Source organism: Pantherophis guttatus, chromosome 8 (genome assembly GCF_059756535.1).
Source record: "Pantherophis guttatus breed Tessera chromosome 8, ASM5975653v1, whole genome shotgun sequence".
Lineage (NCBI taxonomy): Eukaryota > Metazoa > Chordata > Lepidosauria > Squamata > Colubridae > Pantherophis > Pantherophis guttatus.
In genome coordinates, this window is record NC_142070.1 from 29,095,444 (window position 1) to 29,122,020 (window position 26,577).

General features: G+C 35.0%; 1 protein-coding gene across 4 annotated transcripts in view; it reads left to right on the plus strand.

Moving 5' to 3' along the window:
- NR3C2 (nuclear receptor subfamily 3 group C member 2) overlaps positions 1 to 26,577 on the plus strand; it is a 172,828-nt gene that overhangs the window by 96,396 nt on the left and 49,855 nt on the right. For 2 of the 4 annotated variants that reach the window (XM_060686873.2, XM_087874516.1), the window contains exon 3: positions 6,653 to 6,792. In XM_060686873.2, the coding sequence (XP_060542856.2) occupies positions 6,653 to 6,792 (140 nt within the window). Of the gene's footprint in view, positions 1 to 6,652; positions 6,805 to 26,577 lie in introns of all 4 variants that reach the window. The other 2 variants (XM_060686870.2, XM_060686871.2) reach the window with 1 other exon arrangement.

Below are 26,577 nucleotides of genomic sequence, written 5' to 3' on the forward strand. Positions count from 1 at the left end.
CCTGGACTGACCCCGCCCACCTGCCCTGGCCCTATCACATCCTATATCAGTGATGGCTAACCTTTTCCAGACTGAGTGCCCAAAGCGTGCGTGAACTCCCAAAATGCAATGTGCATGTGGCCCCTGCGCATGCCCCCCATTCATGCATGTGGCCCTGCCACATGTGCCCTGCCCCCACATGCTCCCCACCCCCTGCATGTGCCCCACCACCCCACACATGCACGTATGGCCCCGCACATGCAGCCCACCCCCCATGCATGTGCAGCAGAGACCCAAAGACCAGATGGCCGACGGGAAGCGCACGCACATGTGCGGTGGAGCCAAGCTGGGGCAACAGCTCATGTGCCCACAGAGAGGGCTTTGTGTGCCACAGGTTCACCACCACGGTCCTATATAATTGATGCCACGCACATTCACATTTTTGGTTCCAGGCAAACTGTTGTTACAACTGGCAGCAGCCCACCCCTGACTGTATATGATAGTTATAGTTATTCACCTTCTAAAAATATGGGCAATTGATGACCTTGAGGAGAAAAATACAAAGTACTGTATAAAATTCATGCCTATCACAATACTATTAGACTATTGTAACTCATTATTTCTTAAACACACATGCAACTTCATTTTTAACTCATTTAATACTTAAAGAGTCACTGTTAATTCAATAAGCCTTCTCTGACTTCTTCATATGGCCTTGCTCCCATAAATAAGCTACTATAAGTATCTCATATAGCAAATAATTAAAAATTTCTTTAATACAGTTTTTACTATTAACTATGTTGAAAGTAAATATATAGAGAGGCATTAGGCTAATTGAAAATACTGACAATGCAGTTCATGGTTGGCATCACTTGGGAAATACTTTTTTTTTATATACACTAGAAGCAATGCTATTCAGTTGAAGTCTTCCGTAGTATTTATTTCTTTTCTAAATATGTTATCACACACTGTTTATGTACATGTACTTTATATATGGGGAAATGTGCTATGTTCATAAATATTTTAGCTGTCGAACAACACACAGACACACACATATACACATATACATATATATAGGGACGCAGTGACTCAGTAGCTAAGATGCTGAGCTTGTCGATCGAAAGAAATCCCTAGTGCCGCGTAATGAGGTGAGCTCCCGTTACTTGTCCCAGCTTCTGCCAACCTAGCAGTTCGAAAGCATGTAAAAAATGCAAGGAGAAAAATAGGAACCACCTTTGGGGGGAAGGTAACAGCGTTCCTTGTACCTTTGGCGTTTAGTTATGCTGGACACATGACCACAGAGATGTTTTCGGACAGCGCTGGCTCTTCGGCTTTGTAACAGAGATGAGCACTGCTTCCTAGAGTCGGGAACGACTAGCACATATGTGCGAGGGGAACCTTTACCTTTATACATACATACATACATACATATTACATACATACATACATACATATTACTGCTTCTTTTTTAATTGACAATGGCCCATAAATAAATATAGTAATGCTAGAAGTAATACTCATAATATACCAAATTACCTATACCTAATTATTTATGCAATAGAAGACTTCAATAGGTTTCTGATATTGAATAGTTTTTATTTGCGCTTTATCTAAAGACTTATATAGGAATTGAACACAGAAACAGTTGTATATTTTTATTGCCACTATCAAACTACATGCTTTGATTGTGATACAGTATAAGGGTGCCCTTTGATATTCTGTTCCAGTGGCTTTTGTCTGAAATGTTATTTGACCTAGTAAAATTAGAGAAAGTAGAATTGCAAATTGGTTGCTTGAAACAAGTATGAGAGCATATTTAATGACAGTCAGTTAGATTACTTGAATTGAGTCCGTCCTATTAAATAAAACATTTGCTTACTTCTACAATGTATTTATTTATTGAATTAATTTGCCTCCCTTCCTCTAATGAAACAGCTCTAGGTGGCTTCCAACATTAAAATTATTACGGTTTTATGATGCAAATGACATAATTTACTTATACAATGGAACTACTAACTTGTGTCCTTTGAGTGATGATGTCATGATATCCACATGAAGCATTTAATGTGATTTTGGCTTGTTAGCATACATCAGCATGCATGTTATGGCAATCCATAATAAATGTACAAATATATTAGACTGAGTGCCACAGATTAAGACAGCAAGACAGGGTGAGTGGCATTATTACTAGTGGCAGATTAATACATCAAATGCAGTTTTATTCAAAATGCCAGAGAAACGACATGCATGTTAAAACCCAAAGACATTGATATTTGTGACGTGATCTAGGATAAAATACCTGATCAATTGTTGGCTGGCCTCATTCAGTGTAACTATAAATTATTTGACAGTAAGCTGCTTATGATTAGTCTATAATAAAGAATCTATAACTGGAGTCAAAGAACTAAGAAAAATGGAGCTTTGGGCTAATATTTTTTGAACAGCAGTCATATATCAAATAATTTCTGTGTTGAATAATATGATTTGCTTTTTAAAAAGAGAAGCAAAGATTGGAAAGAGAAAGAGAAGAGAGGGAAGGAGCAAGGGGGAAAACACAAAGAATAACAAGAAACACCAGGAAAGTAAAGACAACAAGTAGATAGGAAGAAAAATGGAACAGGAATGATGTTATCTATATCTCATAGAATAGTCCTGGTTTGGTTTATTATGGTTTGATAGATAAGACACAGTTGAACAAATACATAATTATACTAACGATTTTCAAATTATACAGTGATTTGCAAATTATAATAACAGACTCAGCAAACTACACTGTGCCAAAACCAAGCAGCCTATCTCATAGTTTAATACAATATGTTAATTCTTTCAGTGATATAACCTTAACAGACCACAGTAAGCCACAAAAGGTTTCTGTTTAGTTTAATTGTAATTTATTGTCTGAGCCCATCACTTGTGATTTCTAAATTCTTGCTTATGTTTTAGTGTTCTGTTGTGAACACATCAGTGACAGGTTAAAGATAGCCTTATTCTTTCCCAAAGAAAATTTAGAATTTTCTTTCAGTAACACCTATTAATTGGAATACTTCTAATCTTGGCATACAAGAATAGAATATTCTTAAAAAGAAAAAGAAATGGGAACAGATAGCTGTTGAAATGACTAGTTGAATTTAAACCTATTTTATAAGGACTAATTTTCCCCCCTTTTCCTGCATCTGTCTATTTCTTTTCATCTCTTCATCTTTACCCAGTTTGGCTTTTCCCTACCTCCAATCATGCTCTTCTGTTTTCTATTTCTGCTCAGTGGAGAAAGGGGAATATGTATTTCCCCTTTCTTATGTAAGTGATTCATGTCTGTGAAATAAAAGTTCTGTAGTTTTTGGAAAACAGAAATGCATTTAAAGACTCCCAGATTATAGTCACTTTCAAAAGCTATGCTTGAAACATTTCAGTTCTTTCTCTGCCCTCCAATTATTTATGCTATTAGCTGGTTTTGTTTTGTTTTTTACTCCAACATAATTGAATCCTAGGATTGTTTTTTGTGGAAAGAGGAAAAATGTTATTAGGAGCAGGATTCAAATCAGAGAAAGATACCTATTGAGCTTTTGAAATGCCCGATTAAGGAAAACAAATTAACCAGCCTGATCCAAATGTGCTTGGACACTTTTCTTTTTGTTAAAGCTGTAGCTTTAAGTATTACTGGAAAGGTTGAGTCTTAGACATGAGGGTAAAAGCATATTCTCTAAGAATGAATGAATGGAAGGAAGGAAGGAAGGAAGGAAGGAAGGAAAGAAAGAAAGAAAGAAAGAAAGAAAGAAAGAAAGAAAGAAAGAAAGAAAGAAAGAAGAAAGAAAACGTCCAATGGAAGCATGGTGAGCTAAACAAATATCTGTGGGTAATAACCACAATAAAGACCAAAGAACTGATGACTGGACCAGTTCTTTGTTATTTATTAGGATAAGGGCAGAACAGGAGATTGCCAACATGTGTCTCAGATGGTGGCTTCTCTTGAGGATACTGCAGGATAACAGTTAACAGCAGGGAACAAAAGTATTAATCATCAAGTTCATAACTACTTCTGGGACATTAAGGGACACTAAATTTGCTAACTTTGCTTCTAATATTGGAAAATTGCTTATTTAAATATCTTAAGGCTATTAAAATCTTTTAAATGACTAGGAGACTATTTACTACAAAATTACTGGAGATTACTAAATTACTACAAAATTACAATTTACTAAAAAAAAATATTGGAGTCTATGATTTTATTCATAAACAAAAGAAAAATGAAGTATATTTGTAAGAAGTTAAAGAATTTGAAATAAACAGCAAAAAGCTAAATAAAGTTTTGAATTAAGAAAGTTAATTAATTAAGAGCTTAGGCATAAATGTTGAAACTTTTACAATAAGATTTTGGAATTAGTTATATAAAATAAGCAGCCTTTTATAAGAACCAGAATTATTTTTGACTATTGCAAGTCATAGCAGAGATAAGAGACCTTATGATTTAAATTGGATATAGACTTTTGAGGGAAATAAAGTCCAAGCAAAAAAGTAAAAAAAACTGCTTGCCTTTGTGATTAGTATTTACAAAATGACACAAAATATTATAACATTTTGAAATATTAAAGGAAATCTTCAGATAAATTATTAGCAGCAAAAGCAATAATGATATCTGATTCTATAGATAGTCTGTGTTTAAAAGATGTTAATAAAGGAGTGACAGATGTGAAACAAATTTTACTTGTTATAAAAATAATAAGAAATATTGGATTTTTTAAAAAATCTGGATTACAAAACACACATGCTATTAAAACTGGAAATAAAAATAATTTTTAAAGAAGTACATTTCAAAAATAAAGAAGAGCCAAGAGAACCACCCTTTAAGGGCTTTCTTTTGGATTACACACACACAAAAAAAACATGGCTAAGGCTTGGAAGTTAAAGGCATGGACAATATCCTAGACCACAGGTGTCAAATTTGCGGCCTGCAGCTCTGATGCATCACATGCTGGCCACACCCACCCCATTTTAGTGAAGGGGGGGAAGTTGTGATACATTATGTGATGACAACGTGACGCCATGAGTTTGACATCCCTCTCCTAGGCAATGACTTTCCACTTATAAAAAAGGTCTCCTAAAGCCTTGAAGAAGTTTTTGAAGTTGGAAAAAGAAAGACAATGTCAACATGAATTAAAGATTAGTTAGAAGTAAAAGAAGAATATGAAGTTGGCTTGTTTGATCAAGGTTAAAATAAAGCTCTGGTAACCCTTTATAGATTTTTTTGCACACCAGGACTAAAAAGTTGATGATGCATGTTTTTGCCTGTGGGAAGAAGAGATATTTGTTGTAACTTTATAAGGGATAAAGATTTATTTTTATTTTTTTATGTAATAAAGACTTTTTATTTTTATTTTTTCTTTACACTTTTTATTCTATCTCTTTTCTTTTTCTGAGTTTAATTTGCATTCCTTTTTACTATTGTATTTAACATTTTTAATAATAAATAAACAAAAAGAATGAAAGAAAGATCTATTTACTAAGTGTCCAAGGTCTTTCTTAATATACTTTGACTTTTTCTCTTGTATTCTAAAATAGGCAGTATAGGGTAAAACTGCTGCCCTGGAATTAGGATTGAGAGCATTAAGAGGCTCTCACTGTGACTTCAGCTGACAGCAGACTTCAGCCTCCTGATAGGCCAGAATAGAGTTGGAATATACATGTTGTTTGAACTTAGGTATTGTGATATATGAATCATATTCATATCTATGTCTTACTATGTGTGAACCCAACCAATAGTGGTTTAGCATGTCATTTATCTTTCTTTCAAAATAGTTCATAAAGTAAATAAATTTTTATTTGTGCAACTTTTAAGCTCTCAGAAAATAAAAAAATAAACATGACACTTTTAATGATCCATGCCTCCTTAAATAAATTCTCATTTTGCCCTTAGGACAAAGATTTTTTTAAATTGCAACAATTCAATTCCTTGTGAGAAAAACTGAAAAAATAAGAATATATCTGGAGAATATATGAAGATAAAATGTTATGGGTCTACTTATAGATTTTTAATTGGGCCTAAGAGTAATGGATATTCTTTAAAAAAATGCCTTTGTTCAGCAATCCTTAAAATGTTCTACTCTGAAATAATATCCATTCAGTCTATTCTGATAATTGCCAAAACCAACCTTCCAAAATCTTGGCATCTATTGGATATTTAAATATATTTGATCCTTATAAAAATATTTCCCTGTTTTTTGTGTTATCTTTTTCTTAATGAATAGCCTACTATAAAAGAGTAACTGCATTTTTGATAGATTACTACCATATTTTCCTGAAAATAAGACCCTGTCTTATATTTTTTTGAACCCTGAAATAAACGCTTGGCCTTATTGCCATGTGCTCAAAAGCCCAATTCGGCTTATTATCAGGGGATGTCTTATTTTGGGGAATATGATCAAATAAACCTAGATTCTAAGGGAGGGTTGGTAGATAAAAAATTTTCACATTGTGTCAGTGGGTATTTTAAAGCACAAAATTAAATATATAAAGAACAGCCCAGTTACACACATATTGATAATGGAAATGAATTTTTAATTTTTTAAAAAAATGTTGAGGTAAAGCCTCAAAATTATGGAATTAGAAATTGAATAACAAAATGGAATTTGTATCAAGTGAATTTTATATTCATGAGTCCTATTATATTTCTCCCTAGTTCATCATTGAGAAATGTTTCAACTGGATCTTCAAGACCTTCTAAAGTGTGTTTGGTGTGTGGAGATGAAGCATCCGGATGCCATTATGGAGTAGTGACATGTGGCAGTTGCAAAGTCTTCTTTAAGAGAGCAGTGGAAGGTAAATCCTCATGTGGGTCCCAATTTTATATTTTTTTCTGATATAATTATATAGAATTGCATTGCCTTTAACTTAAAAAATATGTTAAATTTATTGTTCAAAAATTACTCAAGTAATGCATGCATCTTTATCCGGAGAACACCTGGTTATAGTCTACTGATGTTGTTAAGCTAATCATTTTAATTTGCCTTCACAATTCTAATTATTTGAAATCTGGTTTATGTCTTCTGCCAGATCTAAAGCAAAAATTCTTTACAGCTACAAATAAACATGTCCAAACCTTTCATAAACTATGTAGTTTATGAAATTCTGTATAGAGACAAGCAGATGATGCATCCAACTGTTCTTCTGAAATACATAAATAATAACAAATATAGTTGAAAGCTAATTTTGGCATGACAGTTACACAGCTATGAGCCACTGTTTTTAAGCATTTACATTCTTGTTTAAAAAGAAATTGATTAGTTTGGAAAGGAGTTGAAGTTTCCATAAAGCCAATCTGGAATTCAGGTGACTGAAATAGGCTGCATGCAGTATCTGAAGCAAAGCATTCAAGTAAACAACATCTATATATTTCTGTCAGAAAATGATTTGTTGAATTCTGTATTACATTTGCCTTTTCACTTCAGTTGCCCTTTCTTCACTTGACAGTCTTTTTACCTTAACAATTTTCCTGTCATTCCCAGTTGTGTTCCTGTTTTTTATCAGCGTAACGAGATTTCCTTTTTCTAAAGTTATCTAGACTTCAGATTATAGTTGGTTATGTTATTTAACTGTACTTACCTATGGAAATCTAGATATTCATGGATATATATATATATATATATATATATATATATATATATATATATATATATATATTCTCAGGTTTTCGCGGGTGTTTGTATGTAGGTCTTTGGTTATTCGGGTCTTCTCCCACGTAAAATTGGAAGTGTCTTGATGGTTTAAAAAAACTCTGTTTCTTGTTTTTCTAATTGGGATTGCATGGGAAACGGAGATAAAATGATAAAACATAAGCTTGAGTAAAGTGGTGTTTAGTGCAGAAGCCAGTTCTGTCAAAACAAAGTAACAGATTCATGCAAATTGACCTTCCTTTAATGTTTATAAAAGTGGAATAATTCCCCTCCATGTCAATACTTCCCTGCATGGAGACAAAGCAACATGTCTCCATAAAGCAAAGAGCTTCATCTAGGTAGATGGACTGCAATGCTCAGAGATTAATGAAGATCTCTGATCGAATATTTTAATCAAAATTATAAATGAATTACAAACTCAAAGTTTAATATAAAATTATGACAACTTCATCTGGCTACTGATGTTTTAGTACTAATAAGAAAAACTGTGATTAATATTGGACTACCTGACTTGTATATAGAGGTTTAATTGATAATGTGTCAGTGGGACTGGAAAAACATCTGCATCAAAGCCTGTGGAAACATATATTTGTCTGTTGCTAATATTTAAGGAATAATTAAGGTGATTGCTGTGTTTGTATAGACACCCAGCATTTTTGCAACTTGATAATGTTTTTTTTTTTTTACATCTGGAGATACTTTCAGATGTAAGCTACAGAATGCTTCCATGTATGTTGACCCAAATTTGTTAATTTGGCAATCATATTGCTCCTGAAGTGTAATGGCAAGGTATTGTACCAGGTCACTTTTGACTGGGCTTCTTTCTCGTCTGCTTTAGCTTCTTCTACATTTTGCAGCAACTAAAAGATTTGAGACGATATAGCTATATTCAAAAATATAATTAAGGGGCCAGTTTATCTGTAAAAGTGTTGAGAAGTTTCTCTTAAGATTATGCAGCGCAAATCATCTATTTCATGTTATGTAAAAGATCAATATTGGGATCTATGAATATTTAGCTACTCATGAGAGAAATAAACTATGCTAATGTTTTGAAGTAGATTGTTAATTGAGATGGGATGAATGAATATATAACCTTAACTTTGTATATAATTACTGTGGACTGTGTTCTTTTCTGTTCTGTTCTTCTGTTCTTCTATGCTTTGCTACTCTTCATGGTGTTGCATCCAAATGCTTCTAAAGGAAGTAGTGCTCATATATCAAGAACGAAAATAAATTTCGGTGTTGTAATATGTTGCAAACTAGCAATTTGTAGATGACAATTTTTAAATATTGTGCTATCTCTGTATCTACAAAGATCAAAACTGGGTGGGCAATGGTTTTCCTTGTGACAGTTTATGAAAGCAAAAAAGGAACTTTGAAATAGCAAGACAGAAAGAGTAATGATGCTTTTGAACTTTGATGCTGGACAAGACTCCTGAGGATACCTTGACTAATCAAGGAAATAAACAAATGAATCATTCAACAAATCAATACAAAGTTTTTAGCTGAGGCACAATTATCCAAGCTGAAAATAACATATTTGGAATGTATTATGCAAAAAATCCCTGCTCTCTTGAGAAGTCCTGGGAAAGGTGGATTTGAAGCACATAATTAAACAATATACATATTATTTTTTAGAATGGTCTATGTAAAAATTGAATAGAAGTAACATTAAAAACTTACTAATGGTATTTTTCTTCTATTTCTTAAAAGACGGATTTAAAAGAAGATTGATTTAAATTATCCTTACCTGCTGCTTTCTGTCATGTATTATTTTTATCTAAATCATTTATTAGCACGATCTTTTATATTATACTTCTATATATTCTCCTTTTACTTCAGCACTAATGGAACTAGTATTTTTCCATTAAAGTCTGCAGTTTCTTTAATTTACTTTTTAAGGCCAGTATCCCCTTGGAATTCAACATTTATTTATTTGGCTTTCTAGTATTATCATAGAATCTGTTTTTAGATGCAGAGTCTTCCAAACACACACATAAGCTATTCACCATTTATCATAACAATCTGTTTTAGTATATTCTGTAAATATTGAAAAATTTACAGTAGTGAATACAGAGTTTACTAAAATGTGGTTCATTGTATTGAATTATGTGTAAATTAAGATCTATTAATTTTCAGTGCAAATATTCTAAGCATAATTGTATCTCGTGCAGCCTGTTTTTATATATCTTGCTGATCCAACTTTCCTTAATTTGAGTGTATTAAGTGCACTGTATGAACATTTTCACTATATTTTGAACATTACGACCATCAGAATTGAAATGTTTCCAAAATGTTTCTTTTTGGAAATAATGTTCTGTATCCCTTCTACTTTTTAAAACATAACCAATAGTTCAGGGGTGAAACGTAAAATTTGTTACTACCGGTTTTGTGGGCATGGCTTGCGGGGGGGGTAATGTGACTGGGTGGGCATGGTCAACTTTTTTTTTTTTACTTTTAAAAGCATTTGTTCTACAACCTTAAGAGGTTGCAGAAAAAAATGCTTTTAAAAGCCTCTGACAATCGACAACTCAGCTGGGATCGCCAGAGGCTTTTAAAGGCATTTTTTTTTCTCTACAACCTTTTCGGTCAAAGAGATTGTAGAAAAAATGCTTTTAAAAGCCTTTAATGATCCCAGCTGAGCCGCGTGATCATCAGAGGCTTTTTTTTTTTTTTTTTTACTTTTAAAAGCATTTTTTCGGCCGAAGAGGTTGTAGAAAAAATGCTTTTAAATGTAAAAAAAAAACAACCAGTTTTATTAGTGTTGGGTAGTCCAGAAATTTGTCAAATATATAAGTACATGTATTATAATTTTTTTTTAAAGCAAACAAATTGTTTTGTTAATAAGCCTTTACTAAAAGAGGAAAGTTGTGTTCATTTCTTTCCTCTTCCTGAATTTCTGTGGTATGATTTTCAGTCTTTCAGTTGTGATTGACTCATACTTGGTACTTAATATTTTTATTGAGATGTAATAACAACATCAGAGAAAGAGGAATGGAGAGTTACATTTGTTTGATTCCCACATCATGATTTTATTTCTTCTTGAGATTTACAGTTGTTTTATCTTCCTTTATTAACAAGGCTAGCAGATTTGTTAGAATAATCAGTCACACTTCGGAAGCCAATGGGTCTCTGAATGTTCTGGGGGATATTCTTGCAACCAGGGTGGTGCTTCTGCTGTTATTGTTCTCAGGATATAGAAATGCTTAGAATCATGGTTGAAATTACTTAGGCTAAGTTTATTTGTGCTTGTTTATGTGTGTTAACTATGATAAGAATAGTTTGGACAAGGGGTGGGTTCTACTTACCTTTACTACTGGTTCGCAGTGGGAGCCCATGCGTGCTTCTGCGCATGCGCAGCTCACCCATGATGACATCGTGGCAGGTGGGCAGAGCCTCCCGCCGGTTTTACTACTGGTTCTACAGAACCGGACTGAACCGGGAGCAACCCACCACCAATTTGGACTATATAGTATTCTTTATCATAAATACTGTGTTTCAAAAGGTATTTTGATGACAAATAGCATTACAATGTTTCTACCACCAGTTTCTACCACACAGTATCTGACTGGTTTAGGTATAATGTGCTTTGCATAGAAAGGGACGATTCCTTGATCTGTATGTGAAATACTGTTGTATACTGGGGCTAGTACATCATAAAATCTATATATTCAGTACAGGTAGACCTCGACTTAGAGTCATTTGTTTGGTGACCGTTCGAAGTTATAACAGCAATGGAAAAAAAATGAGTTACAACAGTGCTCACACTTGTGACTGTTGCAACATCCCCATGATAAAAATTCAGGCACTTGGCAACCAACTTTTATTTACGACAGTCACAGTTTACTGAGATCATGTGATCACCATTTGCAACCTTCCAACAAGCAAAGCAAAAAATGGGAACTGGAACTAACATTTAGGTGATTTATTTAACAGCTGCAGTGATCTGCTTAAAAACCATGACAAAAAAGATAACACTATCAGGCCCAATTCATTTAACTGCCTTAGGAACAGAATGGAAATTCTGATCCCAGTTGAGGTTGTAAGTTGAAGACTACCTGTAAACATTAAACAAGTAAAAAGTTTTTGTACATTAGTGCTACATATTTCTCCTTAATATAATTTGTTATATGAAAACAGAAATCTCTTATTTTTTTTATCACATTTGTTAAGAAATAAGGTAATTGTATCAGGCTGTTTGACATCTAAGACTTAATTCTATCCTTAGCAATGTTAGCTGAAACTGAAACTGATGATGCTTATTTGTTTTGATGTTATATTTTAAAACAGGGCACACAAAAACTAATAACAGCATTCATTGTTTCAGACAAATGTGAACTTTAAAAAGGAAAAGAGGAAGCCAATATTCCATAAGAGAATAATAAACATGCCCATGCTATTGCTTTCTCATAGCTTATCTGACTATCTGTCGGTCTAGCTGCTATTATTTTATTAAGAATTTTAATTATAACAGTGAAATATAATACATACTGAATTTAAAGATATAGAAGAGAAGGAAAGACTAAACAGTGGAAAACAGAGAAAAAGAGATATGAATGAAAAAAAGTAAGACTATAATAAAGAAGGAGAGCAAAGAAATATATAAAAAAGTGACTTCCACCTTCATCATAACAGATATAAATAAATTCATATATTTTCATGGCTATATAAATTGAAATACTGGCAAATTTATGAAAACTTGTTAGGAATCAATGAATGGAGCTTTAAAAAGTTGACATTTTGTCCAATCAAACTATTTTTAAAGGCTCTCTTGTATCCTCTTTACAAGTAGTTCTCAGTTTACAACCGCAATTGTGCCTGAAATCTGAAAGTAATTAAGTGAGATGTTATGTAACCATTTTGCTCAACAACTTCATTTCCAGCTTTCCACTGGCAGTTAAGTGATTGTGAGTTTGTTAAGCAGACTATGAGGGTTGGGAGAGGCCCAGATAGATGTTCTGTGTCGGACTCAGAGATAGAGCCAGGGCCGTCCAACATTTCCCAGCCACCAGAGAGGCAACTGCCTTTGGAGGCTGATATGAGTGAGGAGGAAGAACAGCGGGTGTCTGTTACAGATGCACGAATGCACAGAACAGTTAGGAGAGGTGAACAACAGAGGACAAGGAGTTGACTTGGGAAGCAAAGCATCCGTGGACGCTGAATGGCTGGGGAATAAACAGAAGGAAAGGGGAGTGGTTGTGATAGGAGACAACAGTTCGTATTTCTGAAAATTTTGCTCATTGTGTTTCATGCATCAAAGACTGCTTGCCAGAACTTAATTTGCAGTCTTTCGGCTGAGAGCTCACAGCCTTGCAATTATCTCAAGGAACTGATAGTCTGTTGCTGCATTTAACTCCTTGCAGGACTCTTGCTTGGACTTTTCGGTGGGTGAATGCCATTAATTCACAAGAGGTAAATAAAGAGAGTTTTTTCGTGATGAGTCTGTTTCTTGCTTCTGCTAAGGCTGGGTCAGAACACAGTATCTCTGCAGTCATCATAAGGGTAGGCAGACTGACAAGCTCCTATATTTTTAGCATGTGACCATGGGGAAGCTTAAATGGCCATAACTTTGGGGTACAGGTCATAAGTCTGTTCATTTGGCACCATTGTAATTTCGAATGATTGCTGAATGAATAGTTGTTAAGTAAAGATTACCCATACTTGGTCAAACTGTTTTTCTGTTCTTCCACAAGAGTGGTTTTCAAAGATAGTTTGTCTGCTTCTATAGTTTCCCAATAATATTATACACTTATTAATTATTTCAGTTAGGTAATTGCAATTCTTTCTAGAATTATATGAAACTAATTTTCTGTTAACTTCTTTTTCCTTTAGCAGGATTCTTAGCTTTAGGAACCACTTAGGTTTCACCAAAAGTCACCTTAACTTGCAAATCTCTTAAGTTGACAGAAATGCTATTTCCATAATACTGGACAGGGTGGGGGGAAGTACGATTGGTACAGATCAAATTCAATTATCTGGTTAAATGTACTGTTCTAAGTTAAATAATGTCTGTAGAGGCATGAGAAACATGTATTTGGCTTCGGGCCCCACTGTGTTTACAAAGGACGTATTGATCATTCTACCCTTGGCAAGGGTTAATTAAACACTTCACAGCAACAGTGAAAATAATTGTTACGGTCTCTCTTGTGAAACAAGTGGAGAGTATCCACCATAAATTAAATAGTGGCTTGGAATTATGTACTTCCTCTTGATTTTTCTGCTTCTTTTAGGAACTTGTTCTTTAATTTTCTTTAAGACATTATATTGCATATAACAATCACTCAATATCAATCCTAATCACATTTTAGTTCAGTATACACATACAAGTTAAAATTCATTAAAACTCTACCTTAAAATTCCAAATCTGTCCATTTTAATTACTAAAAGGATGTCTTGTGATGCTCCAGTGTTTGCAGCTAAGCCCCATTTTCTAATATACAGGAAGTTTAGTTACAATGGATATATAGTTACAGGAATAAGTGGTTAACACAAATTTTGCTTGAAGATAATACATTTATTTTAGGTTCTAGTTTTTACCTGATTCCATTTTTTTAAAAGTTATGTAGCCATTCATATATCCCACATAATGCCATAAAAATATCACATAACCATAGGTGATTAATAGTCAAATATAAAAATAATATAATGCACAAAATTTAAAAATTTAAAATATTTATAAAATGCTGGCCTAAAACCTGAGAGAAAAATTAGGTCTTAATGACTTTCCAAAAATCCAGGGAGAGATTCCTATTCTTATGGAATAGCCACTATAGAAAAGCATTGGTTTCTAGGTCCTACCAGATGACATTATTTTGTATACAGGACCTGGAGGATACCTACCTATCTCACTTAATGGGACAAGTATATTGTATGTCCATAGAATCATGTGATCCCACAAATAATCTGGCCCTGTATTATACAAGGCTTTAGAAGTGATAATCATTGCTTTGAATTACACCTAAAAAAAAGGAAGTTAATGCAACTCATAGTAACCACGTTCCCTCTAGAATTGCATATGCTGCTGGATTTTGGACCAGTTGAAGTTTCTGCATGGTCTTCAAGGGCAAACTCACATATAGTACTGTTTCTCCCAGAAAATAAGACCTGGTTTTATTTTCTTTTGGGCCTCAAAATAAGCACCAGGCCTTATTTTTGGGGGAAGTTTTACCTGCTTACCTTAGGACTATTACAGCCAGGCCTCCCATGCCCCGTCATCTATTGTGCCGCTGCCTGACTTCTTTTGTGGCCGCTTGTGGCCAGTTGCCGCATGGTGCATTGTGCCGGTGCCGCCGCTCGCAGCATGACGCTGTGTGCCTCATCGTGCAGGTGCCACTGCTTGTGGCAGGAGGCCAGGTGACTCGTCGCACTGTTGCTATATTTTACGAAGTTTACAAACAGAAAATACTATATTATTATTTTCTGTTTGTTTGTACATATGTGGGTTCCTTTGCAATTTGAAAATACTATAGTATGCATAATAGAAGAATACATTGTATTTAATATTAACGTAATATATGCAGTGTTACATGTTTGCATGTTTATTTGCTGATGGGTTTCTCTGATTATTTATCTATCTGATCTTATTAGTGCCTCACACTAACAAACACATGTCTCATATCGAATCTGGAAGATCCTATGACTTTCGTACTGCAGCCTTTGGGTATTCATGAAAGGAATGTAGGTACAGATGTTAATAATTCTTTTTTCTCAAGTGGTACCTCTAAGAGCGTGCTTGTTTTCTTGCAGATGTTTCATTACCCAAACTGGGTAACATCATTAGTGCTAGTAAGGAGTGCAGTTTGCTGTCAGTTTACATTCTAGTGGCTTGCCTGTTAGTGTTACTGAGAGTGGTCTTAGAGATTCTTCGGTTGGGCTGTTTGCTTTTGGTTTCTTTGAGTTTCTTGATTGGGGTATTGTTTACTTGGTTGCTGGTCTGATGTTAACCTTGGAGTTAATCTATGCTGAACTGGATGCTGATAGCTGATGGAGAGGTACTTGGGTCTTTTTGTTCCTTTTTGGGCTGGGTGATAGTCTCTTTTGCATAGTCTATAAACGTTGTTAATGTCTATGTGTCTGTTGATGGCTGATTTGTCAAGAGTGCCAGGCTTCTAGAAATTCCCTGGCGGTTTTGGATTTGAAAGTTCTATTCTTAAAATAATGTCAGTCCAAACTGTGGAAGTTTATAATCATTATTTACACATGAAAGATGTTAAATTCTTTGCATTTCTGGAAGCTATCCGCACCTGCACTTCAAGTAGTGAATTTAGTGTATTTACAGACAAGTATTTAAAGTAATGTAATTATTGGTGAACAATAACTTGCTTCTATATGTGTATGAGCAATGTGTTATTACTAAACTTTTCCTATTTCCTATCTTTTTCCCTAGCAATTATATATAATTTGATTTTTTTCTTGAACGTAGTACATAAATTATGCCTTTATAGGTTTTTTAATATAATTTTATATAATTTTTTTTAAATGTTGAATTGACTATATTCATATTTTAAAACATCACACTACTTTTATTGTTTTCCTGCTTATTTATATTCTGATCAGCTAAATAAAATATTTTCCCATATTTCATTATAGTTTGTTTTCTAAGTGGGAAACAGTATTTCTTAGCTTTAAATTTTGGGCTAACCTGATCTAGACAACGTTTAATGTAACTTAACAAAATGCATTTTACTTAATGTTGTAATGCAGCCATTTTTTATTAGCTGTTCTATTTCTAATGAGATCTAATATTACTTGCCCGGGAAGTATTTTTAGTAACAAATTTATTTTTAACTTTACAGTGAACCACACCCAACTTTATATAATAGTGGTCAAAATAATATAATAGAACAAGTTCAGACACAAGGTCCAATATTGCAGTATGTATTGAGATTCATTTACGTGCAAGATATTATATTTACATATCCCCTTCGCCTATAATTCTCTACTGGTGTTTCTTTCAAAGACAAATACTGTTTTCTGTAATTGGAGGTAACAGTATAGATTCACAATTATCAGACAATAAGATTATTTAGTTAGTTATTATATCTCACTTATCTATTTTAGTGAATACACAAGGGACTAGCATTTTTTTAAAAAACCAAAGCCATATAAAAATGCAAAAACACAGATTTAATTTGCAATGACTCTGGTATTAACTTCATTTAACAATTAAAAGACTGGCTAAAGAAATGTGTCTACCTATATCTACTTGTTTAAACACTGAGAAAATGGGTGCCATATGTAGCACTTGATGGGGTTTAGGTTGCCTGGATGCAATGCAGAAGGATTCCCAATTTTGTGCATTAGAAAGATGGACCTTTGATAGCTGGACATCCTCAAAAACCATCTCAGACATGGTTATTCTGAAGGGCTTGAAATCACTAGATACATTAATTATTAATAAATATTTATTTTGATATGAAAAATAATACTTAAGCCATATTCCTTTTATAACTGTTTAAAAATGTTTTCCTGTCTTAATTAAACCAGTAACAAAAATGAAATTTGTCACCCAGCATGTTTAAAAGGTACCATGTTCGAGAAGTGTTTGTTAGCATCTGCTTTCACAGAAATATGGAAAGTAGCAAAAAATATGAAATACAGAAAATTTAATACTGTATCATTTTAAGGCAGTGAATAACTGATACCTCCGAGAGTGATAAAGATACTTTTTTTTTGTTTTCGCCTTTCTACTTAATGAGAATGATTCAATTTAGTTGGCTAAATAATAGTCATGTTTTTGTAGAATGGGTTTTTTTCTAAAATTAATAAAACAAGAGAAAGTATAGGTAATGGCTGGGATTTTAAAAACTTCAATAAGATATAATATAGATAGATAAAGGTAGATGAAATAAAGTTATAATCCTTCAGGAAACTTGCAAAGAGGGGCCAGAAAATTACTAGGCAGGATTGAAACCCCATGGACAGGATTAAAATGTTTTAGAAGGAAACTGTCTTGTTCCCTCAGATGATAGGAAAATGATGCCCTTATGACACCAAAAAAAGTGGTATGTACACTAACTGTCAACTCTGAAGCGAACCTGGCTGAAACCATCCTTTGCTTCCTCATAGTTGCCATAAACCCTGAGAGGGAGAAGGGAAGTAGATAGACCAGCTAACTGTTAAAACAAAAAGTTTTCCTGTGGGAACCAAGGTCATCTTAACAAATGGCTGTTAAAGGAGGAGAGGAGTGACCAAGCAGCCTGCCAGCTATAGTCATTGGACAATGAGACCGATGACATCTGGGAGGCGGAACTTTTGCTCTTTTAATTAGGTGAAAACTGCGGGAACTTTTAGAGTTGGTTTTCACTGGCTGTGTTGATATGTTGTATCCAATAAACATGTTCTCTGAGGAATCTATCTCCCTCGGAGTTCTGCTTTTGATGGGAGCATTACTCAGAATTGGTTTAATTGAAGATTCCTATATGCAGTTGATTGCATGTTTGATTGAATTGTTGGACAATTATTATATTATCCTCAATTTATAGTATTTAGGTGAAGACTTGAAATTTGGGTCCCTTTTTCATATTCAATAATTTGGATAATAAATCATATGATTACTAATAGTGTAATATAAACTTATCTAGCGAGATTCTCAATCATCCAGGTTATGGTTGTTCCAAAGGTGCTTTTTCAAGGGGCAATTGGACTTTCTGGTTTTTCTTTGAAGACGTTTCACTTCTCATCCAAGAAGCTTCTTCAGCTCTGGTTTTCTTTGAAGACCTTTCACTTCTCATCCAAGAAGTTATAATATAAACTGTTTGTAATATAAACTGCTTGATATTTGCATTATATGCTCTGCAGATAAAATATTCTACCCTTTTCCTACCTTCTTGTTCAAACTGATAAAGGAGAATTCATTCTGAAATGTATTTCAAAAGAGAATTTTGATGAAATTCTTATGAATCAAACATGATCTTGTTCTGATTTAGTGCAAAGTAGACAAGAATTCTGTATATCTTATCTTTCGCTGTATGGTCATCTCAGCAGTACAATTCTTTCTTATTTCTTAGGTTTTAATTTCTTCTTAGTTTTTAATTACTTCTTAGGCAAGAGTGGGTTTTAAAAATTTTTACTACCGGTTCTGTGGGCATGGCTTATTTTGTGGGCATGGCTTGGTGTGTGTGTGTGTGGGGGGGGGTAATGTGACTGGGTGGGCATGGCCAACTTTTTTTTTTTTTTTACTTTTAAAAGCATTTTTTCTACAACCTTAAACGGTTGCAGAAAAAAATGCTTTTAGAAGCCTCTGACGATCAGGCAACTCAGCTGGGATTGCCAGAGGCTTTTAAAGGTATTTTTTTTCCTACAACCTCTTTGGCCGAAGAGGTTGTAGAAAAAATGCTTTTAAAAGCCTCTGACGATCCCAGCTGAGCTGTGCGATCATCAGAGGCTTTTTTTTTTACTTTTAAAAGCATGTTTTCGGCCGAAGAGGTTGTAGAAAAAATGCTTTTAAAAGTTTTTTTAAAAAGCCTCTGATGAGGTGGGTGGGGTAAGCAAGCAGCGACTAGGCCGGGGACTGCTTCGGGGGTGTGGCCAGCCAATGTTATTACTGGTTCTCCGAACTACTACAAATTTTTACTACCGGTTCTTGCGGGAGCAACCCATCACTGTTCTTAGGTTTTTTAATTATCAGACAGAGTGAAACAAGGATGCATCTTGCTTCTCTCATTTTAACTTTATATTCATTATTAGTAGAAGTTGACAAGTTGTATCCTAGTGCTGACCAACAAATTTCTTTTATTTTATAAAGTGTTAATGTCTCGATGATACAAATGTGAAAAATATCTCAATGATACCAGTGAGTCTTAGAATCTTGCCTGCTGTTACAAAGAGGAAAAATTGGTTGACAACTACAATTAAACTAAAATCTTCTTCAATTATCAATCATCAGTAGTTTCAGTACCAATCAAGTACCAGTTTTTAAATATCTCAGTGTTTCTCTACAAGGCTCAGCAATCTGGCAAGCAAACAAGGGCCATTACCACCTGGGTCCACAAACTCTGAAATGCTATTCTCTGAGATGGCAATAATTATGTCCCAGATGCAACAGAAATATTTAGAACTAAGGTCATGAGCCATCTGTTATACAGGGCGCAAATTTGCTATTAGTATGACGTGTGTTCTGTTGAAGCTGTCCAATCCAAGTTTCCATGTACTCTGTTGCAAATAGCTCAATAGGTATCTAGATCTCCAATAAGACTGGAATCTGGTTTCATCTCATGCATATTCCTTCATCACCTGAAATTTGTTCGTACTAGTGTCTCCCCATGTTACTTGACTTTGCACGATAAGTTTGTGTTATCAGGAAAGTCAGAGTTGATCTACATTTTAAAAATTTTGGCTTATCAACTCTATTTAACTGCTTGGTTGGAGTTAAAGCAATGAACTTTTATGGCTTCAGATATTTAATATAATTTAAATACAAATGCTGTTTGCATTTCAAATTCAAATTTGAATTCAATTTTTTTTTACTACTGGTTCTGTGGGCATGCCTTGGTGGGCGTGGCGTGGCTTGGCAGACATGGCTTGATGGGCATGGCAGGGGAAGGATACTGCAAAATCTCCAGTCCCAGCCCACTCCAGGGGAAAGATACTGCAAAATCCCCATTCCCTCCCCACTCCTGGGGGAAGGATATTGTAAAATTTCCACCCCGCTCTGGGGCCAGCCAGAGGTGGTATTTGCCGGTTCTCCGAACTAATCAAAATTTCTCCAGAATCTGTCAGAACCTGCTGGATTTCACCCCTGCCTCACTCCTAGAAGAAAGATTCAATAATATACCTATAAAGAGGAAAATTGCCCCTGTTCACAGAGGAAAGTATAATCAATTTCTCACTACAATTTGCTCTGCTCTTTTTATAAAGCTTGCCAAACTGACCTAATAATGCCTGTAACAAGCCCTAGTTATGATACCTCGAAGAAAGAGAATGCCTTCCTTTCAGCTAACAGGTCACATTTAGAACAGAATAACAGAGTTGGAAGGGACTTTGGAGGCCATCTAGTTCAACCTCATGCTGAGGCAGGAAACCCTATATACCATTTCAGATGGTATATAGATATTTAGATATCAAATAATAAGGATATAAGAAAGATATAAGAAGGATTATTAAATTCCGTTCAATAATTGTTGCTGTTTTATGATTATCAATATCTTTCATAATTTCTTCTTTCAGAATTATATTTTCAATTATACGTACATGTATACATTTTGATTAATTGTAATCATTTTGTTTTGTTTTATGTTATTATTTTTTTTAATTTGATTTATATGCCACCCTTCTCCGGAGACTCTGGGTGGCTTACAATGTGCTAAGCAATAGCCTTCATCCTTTTGTATATTTATACAAAGTCAGCTTATTGCCCCCACAACTGGGTCCTCAATTTACCTTAGAAAGGATGGAAGGCTGAGTCAACCTTGAGCCTTGGCGAGATTCGAACCTGCAGTAATTGCAGGCAGCTGGTCTTAATTTGACCATAAATCAGTAAAATAAATAAATGACCGATGAACTTATTGGCAGAACTCATATAATGATAAACGTGGGAAATTAGGGAAGCTTCAGAGTGATTTCATTCATTCATTCATTCCATTTCTACTCCACCTATTTCACTTAAATGATCTGAATTGTTTATTATACAACAAACATCTCATAATATAAAATATAAACAATGGAATTAAACAGGAAAAAAGAATTAAAAACCCTAAAATAAAGATATTCCTAGTTAAAAAGATAGAGAAAACATCCTCATGACATGAGTTACTTCCAAGGTCACATAGCACTGTGTGATGTCCATATCAATTGTCAGAGTCAGGTCTTCGCTCTCTAGCTGAAGGTCAAAAGAGTGGGGCCCACCTTGCCTTTGGAGTGAAATCTTCCAAAAGTCAAGGACAATGGCACAGAAGACTTTCTTCCTGGGTCCTGACAATCAAAATTCTTTAAATGACAGAATCTGCAACATACCCTCCCTGTCCAATGAGGTGGAATGGGTCAATGTAATTGGAATGAGGCAGTTCCTTAGGTAAGTTTCATGTTTCTGGTCTCATGACATGATTGAAAGATAAGTAACAGAAAATAACATTGCTACTTCCAACAAGAAATATAATCAAGAGAAATGTGCCTTTGAATCTTCATTTTTTATTTAAATACTTGTACTGTTTCCCCAGAAATACTTCTTCCACTTAATATCTATCTGTCTGTCTGTGTATCTATTTAATTTATAAGCTGCCCATCTCACTGTTGAGAGTCTTTGTGCCACTTACAATATAATAAAACGGCAATATAAATTAAAACTTTAAAACATTGAACAATAAGTGAGTGAAAAAGGAACCAATACACAAACAGGATAATAATAATAATAATAATAATAATAATTTTATTTCTATACCGCCCTTCTCCCGAAGGACTCAGGGCGGTGTACAGCCTGTTTAAAAACACAAACAAAACAACAATATAAAATTTAAAATAATTAAATAAAGTGGCTCAGATTTAAAACCCCAATAAATTTAAATATCCCAATTTAAAAACTATTGTGTTGCTAGTCCGGCCTGGCGGAATAATAGGGTCTTCAGTGCGCAGCGAAATGCCCGGAGGTCGGAGATCTTACGAATTTCCGGGGGCAGTTCGTTCCACAGGGCTGGGGCTCCCACAGAGAAGGCCCTCCCCCTGGGCACCGCCAGTCGACATAACTTGGTTGACGGCACCCTGAGGAGACCCTCTCTGTGGGAACGGACTGGTCGGTGGGAGGCTATTGGTGGCAGAAGACGGTCTCGGAGGTACCCGGGTCCTATGCCATGGAGTGCTTTAAAGGTGGTAACTAACACCTTGAATCGCACCCGGAAGACCACTGGGAGCCAGTGCAGCTCGCGCAGGAGGGGTGTCACATGGGCACAACGAGTTGCGCCCATAACCACCCGCGCGGCCGCATTCTGGACCAGTTGGAGCCTCCGAGTGCTCTTCAAGGGGAGCCCCATGTAGATGAAGGTGGGATCTGCTTCTAAGAATACTAATACCCCCAGAGTGAGATGACTACATCAGGATCCCAGGCCAAATTGTTTTATAATAAAATAAAAATCAAAAGAAGAAGAAAATCAAAAAGTGCAAAAAAATAAATAAAAACAAAAAATGGAAGTTGAGAAATATATAAATGATTTCTGACCATTTCAAGACATAATTACAATTTCCTTTACAGCTTAAATATTTTGGAAATCCACCCCCTCCTTTAATCGGTACCTTTCTTAATCTTCAAATCCTCAATTCATGCTTTTATTTTTTCAGCAAAAAAATCCTTGTAATATCTACAGTCTTTCTAAAAATTCAGAAATGCATTTTTTTTCCTCTTTCTACTTGATGCTGGCACAGAGTGGGTTACTCTGTCCTGGTTCTTTCTCCAGAAGAGATGAAAGTGGACGCCCTCAGAAGTAAATCTTCTGGGTGGCTCCCATCATAGTGGAACAGCTCTGTCTGATAGAGACCACTGAGAAATATATTGTAAACTTCAAACGGAACCTGGCAGAGCCATCTTTTTGTTTCTCAGTTGCCACACAGTATGGGGGTGGGGGTGGTGAAGAGGCTGGAATGCAGTGCCAGACACAACACTGTGGGAACCAAGGTCATCTCCACAGGTGTCAGATGAAGAAGGAGGGGAGTGCCTAAGAAGCCCGCCAATTAACTTAATTGGACAATGCCACCACTTGGGAAGGGGATCATTTACTATTTTAATTATACTGAAACCACAGGGAATATTTAGAGTTTTACAACTGATCGTGGCAATATGATGTATCCAATAAAGACCTTCGAGGAAGATTTGGGTCTTATTTCTGATTTGCTTGGATTCGTTAGTCGGAACCTTGACATATATATTTCCAAGAAGGAAACTGTCTTCAATCACTCTGGGCATATCACCAACAATAAAAATAAAATTGAATGGACCACATAAAACTTCAGATCCAATTCCAAGATTAAAAAAAAAACTCACAGAAAATAAAAAATCAGGCAGTTCAATAAGCACTTGAACCCAAAATATCAACAAAATAAAAACGTACTTATCATTTTCCTAAAATGGATAGTATGAAGCTGTGGTGAAATCCAATTTTTTTTACTACCGGTTCTTTGGGTGTGGCTTGGTGGGCATGGCAGGGGAAGGATACTGCAAAATCCCCATTCCCTCCTCACTCCTGGGGGAAGGATTTTGCAAAATCTCCATTCCTACCCCACTCTGGGGCCAGCCAGAGGTATGCCGGTTCTCTGAACTTCTCAAAATTTCTGCTACCGGTTCTCCGAACTGCTGAAAATTTCCTCTACTGGTTCCCCGGAACCTGTCAGAACCTGCTGGATTTCACCCCTGATATGAAGACCATCCAGGCTTCTGTGGGCAAGCTACCTATAATGATGGGAAGCCATCCAGAAGATTTGCCTCTGAGGACTTCCACTTTCATCTCTTGAGGTGAAAGAATCAGGAGTCAAACAGTGGAAAGCTTATGCCATTGTCCCCACATCTTTCACTGAATTTTACTGAAAGACTTTACAGCTTACAGCTATGCCATCTTTTTCCCTCTGGGGGAAAAAAACTATTAAGGAGGAATGATGATAAAGCTGCAGGAATTTATTTTTGTTTGCAAAATTATACTTTGTCAATCAAGGACCATCCAGTGATAAGGACTGCCTATTCAAGCATTCATGTTTAAACAGGAAGGAAAGTATTGGTGCTTTGTAGGAATAAATGAGTTATGTTGCAATGGACTGATAAACTGGAGATAAATTGACAGTTTTTGAATGAATCTAATGTGAATGAAATAGAAGCAAAGGATTCTAAGATTCGGTTGACCGGTATTGCTTGCTTAGGCTGCCTGTTATATTTTGTAGCTACCAGTGTGTGGAAAGAATGCTGGTATTTGGTAGGCTGCTAAATGAATAGAGAAAAGCATAAATTTTGGAAAAATAAAAATGAGTTCTATTATTTAAATATAGTAACTTTATTTTCTTTTATATTTAAAACAACACTTTTTCTTAAGTAATTTTTTTTGTTCTTGCCCCAGTTGTGGCCTTCACTTACATCCAGTATGCTAGTATAAAATGTTGAAAACTCAAGAATTCTTTTTTCCCCAGCACCATTCGCAGATACATTTCATCCAATTTTCATACTTAAACCCAAGAGAAGTGCCTTATTACTTACTAGTTTGCAATTACTTACGTTTACAGTCAGACTGTTCAGGCTTAAACAGAATTGGAAACATTAATTATCACAAGTTCTAGTTTTCTCTAACAATACGCAACCAGTTATGGTGAAAAACTGAATATAGATGCAATATTTTATAATATGGCTGGGATTTGAACATGCTGTTGAATTTGCATTGCAAAATGTTTTTAGGGGCTGCACTAATTTATTTCCCAGATTGTTCTAACCAGTTTGAGAGCAGTAAAACAAGGTTATATAATTGACATGTGATGTAGCCTAAAATAGTGAATGCAAACATAGGCTGCTGTTGCTGGGCAGTTGGCAACTGCTAAAAGAGGGAAGAGAAAATAAAACTCTTTAGTGTATAAAATAGACTTTTTAAAGATTAAAATGCAATGTCAACAGAGCGTGTTCCCATTCTAGAGACGTGCAGTGTGGAAAACTTTTATAGTTGTTCAGTAATACAGTAACCTTTTTAATAACTTTATTAAAGGTATTTTCAATAACAGTAAGAAATTATTTCAACACTGTTTCAAGAGCTAGGACTTTGAATTTCACATACATGTATGTACGTTTTGCTCTTACTTCAAAACACAGAGCTTCTGAACCACAGCTCAAATAACCTTTCCAGCCATCTATTCCTTAGCTGTCTACTTTAGTAATTAGAGAGCTTGCAAGTGTGTGGCAGTATAATAGCACTGATTTGAATGGAGGTGATGCCCTGAAAGCTGCCAGCAAAATTTATTTCATAAGCAATTGGATAAGCAAAAAAAAAAAAAGTAGGACCAGAATTAGCTGAGTATGTATAACAACAGTTAGAATTGTTTAAGTTAGCTTAGTTAAACTGCCAGGGATGATGCCCCACCGAAAATTGTATGGGTCAAGTATGCTTCCAAGATTTAAAGGCTTCTGCTTCTACTCCCCCAGCTGGCTTCTTATCATTGATTTTCCACAGCATATTTTTATTTCATTCCGCTGGGTAAATAATTCAAAAAGCCATTTCAAATGTGAAATGAGACCCATTGTAAGTTATGTGAAGTTAATATAGCCAAGAAGCTGTTACTAATGTTTATTTATAAGCATGAAACAAGCTTATGGATGCGAAGATAGAGCCTGGCTTTGGTTCTACAGAATTCTTCTATCGCTTAGCAAAAATAAACAAACAAAAAATCTGGGAGGTAATTTTCCTGCAGAGAAGGGAAAAAAAATCACATATGTGCATGTGCATGTCTCAGCCAAATAGCATCAGAAAAAGAAAAGAAAACTGGGTACCCATTAGAAACCTATCCCAATGATTTAATACATATAATAGGTAAAAACATTAGGACTGAAAAAATTAGGCATACTCTGATTATTTTATGTGATTAGTGATAAGTTGAGTAGGCTAAATAGTTAAGTTTATATTAATTTCATGTTATTTGTGGGCATTTACATTACTGGCATAATGATATTATTCCCAAATAATGCTTGTTGCGTGAATGTGTTACGTAATTTGGAACGATGCAAAGTGCTGGAAACAATGTACTTTGATATTTAACAGATATTCCTTTTTTTGTGTGTCTTCACTCCAATCACCAATTGGTCCATTAAATTGAGATTTCAATGTAGTGCAATATCTGATTTATCAACTACTTCATAGCAGACATTGCAGTCGTAATGGCTATTTGAATATTTCCTGCACTTCATCACTAAATGAATAGAAAAGACAATAGAACAAAACCTGTATAATTTGTCCATTTATTGCATTGAACATAAAAATGATAG